This window comes from Triticum dicoccoides, chromosome 2B (assembly GCF_002162155.2).
Source record: "Triticum dicoccoides isolate Atlit2015 ecotype Zavitan chromosome 2B, WEW_v2.0, whole genome shotgun sequence".
NCBI lineage: Eukaryota > Viridiplantae > Streptophyta > Magnoliopsida > Poales > Poaceae > Triticum > Triticum dicoccoides.
Window position 1 is genome coordinate 503467722 of NC_041383.1, and position 8479 is coordinate 503476200.

At 43.8% G+C, this 8479-nt stretch overlaps 2 protein-coding genes across 2 annotated transcripts in view; both read right to left on the reverse strand.

Annotated features, from left to right (window-relative positions):
• LOC119364492 (ran guanine nucleotide release factor-like) overlaps positions 1 to 117 on the reverse strand; it is a 3038-nt gene extending 2921 nt beyond the window's left edge. The window contains exon 1 of the mRNA XM_037629969.1: positions 19 to 117. The gene's annotated coding sequence lies outside the window, so the exon portion shown is untranslated. The remainder of the gene's footprint in view (positions 1 to 18) is intronic.
• A 1590-nt stretch (positions 118 to 1707) lies between these two features.
• LOC119364493 (NAP1-related protein 1-like) lies at positions 1708 to 6757 on the reverse strand. The gene is made up of 10 exons (XM_037629971.1): positions 6531 to 6757; positions 4061 to 4183; positions 3907 to 3957; positions 3673 to 3744; positions 3487 to 3600; positions 3335 to 3396; positions 3088 to 3148; positions 2868 to 2924; positions 2732 to 2770; positions 1708 to 2131 (listed from the first exon to the last, which is right to left on the reverse strand). The coding sequence occupies exons 1-10, from the start codon at positions 6651 to 6653 to the stop codon at positions 2072 to 2074; spliced, it is 762 nt and encodes a 253-aa protein (XP_037485868.1). The 5' UTR covers positions 6654 to 6757; the 3' UTR covers positions 1708 to 2071.
• Between the last annotated feature and the right edge of the window lie 1722 nt (positions 6758 to 8479).

The following is an 8479-nucleotide window of genomic DNA, read 5'->3' on the forward strand; positions in this document are numbered from 1 at the left end:
TTATAGGCGGCCGGGGGGGGGGGAGGGAGGGGAGCGAACTCGCCGCGCGTCGATGCTACGCCACCGCGGCTGCGTGGATGCTACGCCGTGCGAGCGGTTGCTCCGCTTCCTTCCTTCCTGCAGCCAGGCAGCCAGAGCATGTTTTAAAAAAAAAATCGGTTTCCGCAACAAAAATTGCTTTTAACGGGGTCAAACCGGAAAAAGGGGGTTTAGACGGGATTCAGAGGCTGGATACCTGGAGCGCTGAGGCGTGTACGTGGGGAGACGGAGCCGAGTGGCGGCGGAGGCGGGGTAATGCGCCGCACGCGGAGACGTCGGCGGCGGCGCGCACGGGCGTCACGGTGCACGGCGGGAGGACCCTACGCCAGCTTGGTGGAGAATCAGGCGGGTCTGGATCCGTTCGGTGGGGATTAGGGCTAGAAAAGGAGTAGGGCAGAGGAGACCTGGGTCGGGAAGGTGATGAAATGGAGAGGAGGAATCACCGGCGGTGAGAATGCCTATCAGCGGCGAGTAGGCCTCGAGATCAGTCGCAGCGCCATCCCGTGGAAGGGGCCGTAGGGGGCTGGGATTTGGGGGGCCAATCGGCAATACTGAACCCGGTGGGCCGAACAACAAAACGTCTGGATTCCAAATTTCCAATGCCAAATGATGGTTAACGAACGAGGTTTTTTTTTTTTTTTTGACATCAAGTACTCTTTATTGCAAAACTCAGTTGCAAACAAAACAAGGTGGAATTAGTAAAACTTGGTTGCAAGATCTACAACCAAATTTGTGTAACCAGATGCAGAACTAACAAACCGAAAATCCACTTCATTTTAATTTGGTATTGGTTCGATGATCGGTTTTTATGCCCACAAAAGAGCGCAACATTGACATTGCAGGTGGCATCAATCTCTTGCTGGCTTTGCTAATTGTCATACACCTGGAATGTTTTCATGCGTCGGTAAATTCCTCACAGCACGTGGCCAAAGGCGGGGACAACGTAAGGAGCGACAGCGATGAGTGTCGGTCACGCCGAGGCCGGGCTAGGCCCTCTCAGGTGGAGGCGAGGAAGAAACTTAATTGGAGGGGAGGGGGTTGGGGTGACAACAACTCAGCGGCGTGGCGGCAGTAGCCACCAGCCGTGGGGGGTGGAGGCATGCACTTAGGCCTAGGCAGGCAGGCGGCTATGCGAGGATGGATAGGAGGTTGAAGATGAACGTATTGATATGTTTTGGGCCGTTGGATGAAAGATCTAGTTCAGGATAAAAGTGACCGACGAAATAAAAAAAATTAGGTGCTTGATCTATAGGCTCTCCCATTCCTCGCAGCACATGGCTAAAGGTGGGGACAACGTGAGGAGCAGCAGCGATGAGCGTCGGCCACACCGAGGCCGGGCTAGGACCTCTCAAGTGGAGCGCGAGGAAGAAACTTAATTAGAGGGGAGGGGTTGAAGACGAACATATCGATATGTTTTGGGCCGTTCAGGATAAAAGTGACTGACAAAATAAAAAAAATTACGTGCCTGATCTATAGGCTCTCCCATCTCTTGCAAGACAGACGGGCTGTAAAATACCCTCACTCCCTGGAATAAATATACTCCATCCTCTGCAAATGTAACACGCTCTAGCATCATCTGTTCATCAAACAGTTTAAAAATATGTGAATGATGTGATACAAAAATGGTACTGTCGAGGAGTAACTGAAATACGCCATGAATTTTGTACTACCATATAAGTTAGTTAAATATTGTCGACTAACCGTCGTTAAAGCAACTGTATCTCAGGAAACAGACACCTTGCATATCCGGAACTACTGCATCCCACAATAACAATATACTTTGAAGTGCCACATATGGGAATCTGCAGGACTCCAAATGTATGAGCAGATCAAAACAAGTTCCCACAGATCAAGCTTAGAATCCTACCATCTCAAAAAAAAAAGCTTAGAATCCTACAGATCCAGCTAAGTCAAGCAACAAAACACCACAAAAGGGGACACCTTGCTTTTCAGTCCCCAGGAGACCCGGGATCTCCACTCTACATGCACGGGAGTTGTCGAAGCCAATTGAAATTCAGCATGAAAGAAGGCTTCACTCCTCATCATCTTCCTCCTCTTCTTCATCTTCATCATCGTCGTCTTCATCAAATCCCTATAGAAGTTGCAAAAGAATGATAAATACATGTACAGAAGAGATAAAGTGCAACGAAACTCGGCAAACAGCGTCAGGCTCAATTTTAAATTCATGTGCATAAAACAAAAATAAGGCCCCAAGTGACATCACCAACTCAAACTCATTTCCTTCAGGCCTCATGAGAGCACAATGTCAGCTAGCAAATTTAAGGAAGTTGGGCAAAATGTCAGATGTGTAGTGCATGGCATGCTAATGTCATCCTAAATTCCTTTTGCTGTTGGGGTTAGAGCACCTGTGATGAACAGATGATGCATAGTGTCGTGGTATGAACAGTAAATATGCATTGAGAAGTCAAACAAGCCATCATGATAACTGAGGTGGTTATGCATTATTGCATGAGTATCAGGATATTGTACACCATTGCAAATGAACTACAAGAACGTTTGTACTACTCCCTCCGTCCCATAATGTAAGACGTTTTTTGACTCTATTGTAGTGTCAAAAAACGTCTTACATTACGAGACGGAGGGAGTATTGCACAAGGGCACACACCCAAGGAGTATCATATATTCAGAGGTAATGGAAGTATGGAACTGCTGATAAAGAAAACAGGATTACCTCTTCATCCTCGTCATCTTCAAATTCATCTTCAGCCTCCTGCAATGGAAGATTCGAGGGACATGACACAAAGATCCACAATAAAAAAAATAGGACCCAATAAATAAACCACTTATATCACACTAGAAGCACTAACATTGTTAAAATACTTCAAAGGATTAGGCCACAATTCTTCCTTGATAACATCTGCCACCTGCATGATTGGAATTTCTCAGAAAATAAATCAAGAGGAAGAATTAGAGTTCCAAATTTATGCCATTCTATCTGCCAGACTTCAGAGAGACAAAACTTCTGATCAATTGAAATAATCCTGATTTAGCAGGAGCTACAAGCATAGGAGAAACGTAATCCTATACCTCATCCATCACTCCATCAGAAAAACTTTTGTTCTTTGCATCATTGAACCAAGTGAAGAAACTGCAAAACAAAAAAAAGGAAAAGAAAACAGAACATGAATCCTCTTCACAAATTTCATACTTGCATATTATAACTCGAATGGAATGATGACGTCTCTCTATGTTGGAATGAATCATATAGTACAGATAAGGCATGAAGAAAAATTTAATAATTTATAGCAAAGAAGAAGATAAAAAAAATACCAACCTCTCATCAATCAATAGTCGTTTCTCCCCATTCTCCGTGTATGCCTTTCCATTTGCAATATCCTTAATGTATTATTGGAAAACTCGTTAGATCTAATTTTACATACAGAAGCATCTTTGCTGAAGCGCTTATAGATTAACGAGGCATAGTACCATTCCATCCTTCCAATTAATGGTGGTGGCCTTCACAGTTATTTTCCCATCATCACTGAACGAACATGTTTTTGTAAGCTTTGTATCTTCAAAATATGGATTAGAAGAGAATGCCTGCCAGTTCAAGTTCAAAACATGTAAGCAAAGGGAAGGAAACCATAGCTTGTAGATGCAAAAGAAGCTTACAAGAGTAATGGAGTAGCCTGATTTAATATCTTGAAACTCATCCACATCGATAGACACCAAGTGTTTGAATATCTACAATGGAACATAAGTGATCAAATAGTATGAGTATGGTTCCACATAATTACTCAGCAAATCTGATATAGTAATTTAGTATTTTATTACTTGTTGCCACATTTGATACAAATGCTATAAGTTAAAGAGTGTAGATGTTAAACTTCGCACAAAACAATGTACCTTTTGATCATCTTCAGTTAGAAGTTCACCAAGCATAGGATGGCTTAGAAACTGCAGCGGAAATGCATGAATTAGTAAGGATGAGACTATACCAATCAGCAGTTTCAGGAAATAAACAGACGACATATGAATCAGCATAGAACATATTACAAACCGCAGTCAACCAGAAGTCCGGAATTTCCTTGATAATTTCATTCCGTCGAGTATAAACTGGCCTGCGAACTTCATTGTACTTCTGTTCCACCTCCAAGACTTTATCACTGGCTTCCTCGTTAACCTGCAGTAAATGAATCTATATAAGCTAACCAAATTTGTAAGGTGGTAAGGCGAGGCGCTGTACCCCCGCCTCACCTTTTTAAGCACTTAAAGCGTAAGGTGAGGCGACACCTTAGACACATAAATATATAATATATGGCACTCTAAATCTGGCCAGAATCCATACTTCCAAGCTGGATCATTGGATGTAGCTCTTCTCATAGGATCATTGGAGATCATAAGCATTACCAGCCACAGGATCCATCAGAGCAGGGAGACCTGGCTACCGCAGCAGCACTGAGAGAAGGCCCAATCAGCCGTCAAAGAAAAAGGGAGAAGAGCCAAATCACTAGAGCAACCAGATAAAACATGTGGAAGGAGAGAAGCGGTGGTGGGGCTGCTGCCTTGTGGGTGGAGAAGCCGATTTGGGAGGAAACAGATGCAGAGGGGAAGGAGCAGCCAAGCACATCTAGCTACACTGCTGGGAGAAACAGAGCACTGGAAGGGGATGAAAGAAAGAGCAGAGGAGGGCAAGGGAGAAGTGAGACAAGTACAGGAGCCACACAATGCTGTTGCGCCCGAGGACTGGAGGAGCTGAGCCAGAGAGGAGGAAGGGCACAGATCGAATCCCTCTCGCTTGGATTGGAGGTTCGATACTCTCTCCCTCCCTCCTCCTCCTCGTACCTATTCGCGTGTGAGCCAGTCTTTCCCGTGAAGATTTCCACGCGGGCTACTCTTTCCCGCCTGGGAGCAGCCCATGGGGTGCGCCTAGGTGGCCGATTCAGACGCCCTGCTGTCCAAGGCGGACACCTTATGAAGCTGTCAAAGGCGAGCTCGACGCCCTGCCGTCAGAGGGCGCCCTGACGCCTTATGGGCACCATAAAAACAATGAGGGTGGGTTTGGTTGCAAAGTATTTTAAAAGTATTTCAAGAATACCATTTTGGAAAACTATGGTTTCAAATACTTTGAAGTGTTTGGCTCTAGTTAAAGTGGCAGTATTATAAACCACAGTATGCACAAAACTGTGGTATTTTTGCTGTATTAAAAAAAGAGGCCAGGACCTCTTTTTAAAAAACTGAGAAACGCAGCAAATGATCTCTCATGCGGTCAGTAAATACAACACTGTATACTTTGATTGCCAAACACGGCACTGTTTTCAGATACTACAGTCTTTGTTGTCATCGGCATAAAAAAACTGTAGTATTGGAATGCTTAGGTTTTTCAAAAACTTTGCTTCCAAACGGAGCCTAGAGCTAACTGCCTAGTAATTAAACTGCATTCAAATATTCCAGCCAGATATAGCCTGTCCATTCACAATATGTTCTTGTCACTGTAGGTATTCAGGCAATAATTCTGTTTCAGAGAGACAAGAGTACTAAGCAATTAAAAAACCGTTTAATTAGCAGATAAGGTGCCTTACTCTAATAAGGAATCAAACAAATCCTTTGGTGTTTCATCATTATCTCATACATAGAATGCATAACTGTGCTCTTTACACCGAGTCCAGTTACAGAACTAAGTTTCATTGACACAGAATTTAACATAATGGGAGTATGGAGCCCATAGAAACAGGAGCTGAAGCTGATTTGGTAATATAACAGAGTGGAAGAAGCGCCATATCTGGTGGTAATGGAGATTGACATGTCATGCATGTTGTGAAGAAAGGCAAGATGCAGAGCAAGGCATGTGATCATTTTGTAATCCTAAAGGAAATTAGCTTATATTGGTCTGAAGAGTATAGGGGTTCTATATGTACATGGGAGTATTTAGCTGGCATTCCTGTGTTTACTTTCCACAACAAAACTTCAATCAATCGAGGTATTCAAAACTTACTGTATTTTCAGACCACCAACTGTCAAAATGAATCTAAAATAGACCATTGCAGTTGTCACACACCCTGCCCTGGGAGTGCTCACAAACATTTAAGTGCACCCAAAGCTACTGTAAACGTCTACAATCCAGTGTGCTCACGAACAAGTGATTTGAAGTATCGACAGAGAAGAGAGAACACGGACACAGGCCACAATTCTGCAGCAGCACAAGCAGAGGTCTCCAAATATATCTACCACTACCTAAAAGTCTAAGAAAGCTCGAACCCTGGGCCTGGAGGGGAAGCACAGAATTCCAACCCAATCACCCAATACACACCTATCGAGGGCACGCCCAAATCAGTCGGTCACCAAACGCTGCCTCGCGGCGAGACCAGCCCCCTCGCACATAAACAAATAGGGAGTTGAAATTCCCCTAAATTCCGCGCAGCCTTCGTGCAAACTGCTCCGAAAATGAAAAGAATGGCGCCAAAATCAAAGGCCGAGCAACCGGAGCGCGCCGCGACAGCTGTCAGCAGGCGAGAAACGAAGCGACTCACCCTCTCGATCTCGTCCTGGATCTCCTGGAGCTTCTCGATGGAGAGCAGTAGGCCGTCGTCGATGCGGTCGCCCTCCTCCGCCTCGATCCTCGGCCTCTTCCCCTTCTGCTCCGCCGTCGCCATATCGACAAAACCCTCCGCGAGCTCTAGGGTTTTAGCTTTGGGTTTCCGGGGAGGCTTGACTGGCTGCGCACCCACTCTGCTGTGGAGAGAGGAGACTTCTAATTGGGCCTCCTCTTATGGGGGCCGTGTGTTCGCGGTGCCTTTATTACGCAAGCTGTCGGGTCTATTGTTCTAAGAAAAAAGTTCAGTCTTTTTTTAAAAAAAAAAACTTTCAGTATTTTTGCCCAAAAAAAGAGCAGCTGGTGCCTCAAACAAAATGAAGGATTGGAGAATACAAAATGTTTAAAATTCATGTTATTAAAAAAGAGGAAAATTCATTTTACACCTAAGCTTTTGACTATAGGATTGAAGTTCTCAAAAAATCTATAGAATGCATTTAGATGTTTTTTTTTCCTTTTGTTGTTGAAAAATAAAACTCTTATCTTCGCATTATCTGCACCGCTGCCGTGAGATGCAAGTTCACAACCCTACTCTCTAGGCCGAATTGTCATTTTCGATGCCCCCCCCCCCCACACACACACACTCACACCTTCTATTTGCATCTTTGGTGCTAGGAGGCGGAGAGTTTGTGGATATGCGGGGTTTGGGGATTTTCTAACATATTTGGTTTATGTAGTAAAGCTAGGTTCACACAAAAAAACACGGCTCTATAGCCTCATGCTGCCAATGTTATGGCTAACATTAGCAACAACCATGTTTTGTGGTGTTTGGATCTCGAAGATCGATTTCCCCCCATGTTGAGACGTGGGATTGTAGATTTCAGTTTCTAACATATTGGTTAAGTTTCACAGCTATATTTGCACATGGTGCGGTTGTTATGGTTAACGTTGTCGATAATGAAGACTTTCTAGTGTTTAGGACCCACGGGTTGATTGCTACTAACATTGTTGTTTGTCATCCAACACTTCTCGCATGTCTTGACATCGTGGCGAAAAATGATGTCAAGTGTACTTTGGTCATTGGCTCTTGCCTTCCAGTCTGTGTGCACCTCATTTTTTTTACAAACATGATGATAAATCATCAGTTGACAACTTGATTTACAAAAGGTGTGTACCCAGCCACAACACTTGTTCTCGCTTATCGGGCGAGGTGGACAACTCGTGCGTCTCTTTTCAAAAGACTATTAGTCCAGTTTACGCCAGTTTGATCTTCTACCGTTTCGTCACTAGAGTCATGGTTCATTGCCAATATGCAAGATGTAAAGCTAGAGATGATGACTTTGAAGAGTCTTGATGTAACTTTAGTTTTATCATGAACCTTTATCGCCCATTTTAGTTTTATTGTGTTAGTGCCCCATCAAACCATTCAAAGGCATCACCTGCAAAATTCTACATGTTTTTAGACAATGTAGAAATATACGGTACAATACATGGTATCCCATTCGTATGTAAAAGCCATCATGGCGGTGTATATTACTATTTGGGCATTATCGACAAATCGTCTGCAATGACAGAAACTGAAAAAACTAGAGGGTCACCATCCCACACACAAATGACATGACCTTCACCATGCTTACCTAAAACATGAGGTGCTCTATTGGCCTCTAGGATAGTGATTAAAACTAACACATGAAAAAAATCGGCAGAGGAATGAGCATTCTTCATATAGCTATCGATGGACCAAAAGAGCTCCCTCCATTCATATGTTTTCCAACTCCTAAGAGCATCTCCAACAGGTGACCAGAAATTTGGTGCCATGAAAATGGTTTTAGGTGAGGGGAGATAAGTTTTTTGGCACAAGAAAAGTTTTTGCTTCTCTAGATGACCTGAAATTGGTGCCCTAGAAATTTGTCCTTCTTCTCTACTCCACAATTGCATACTATTGAA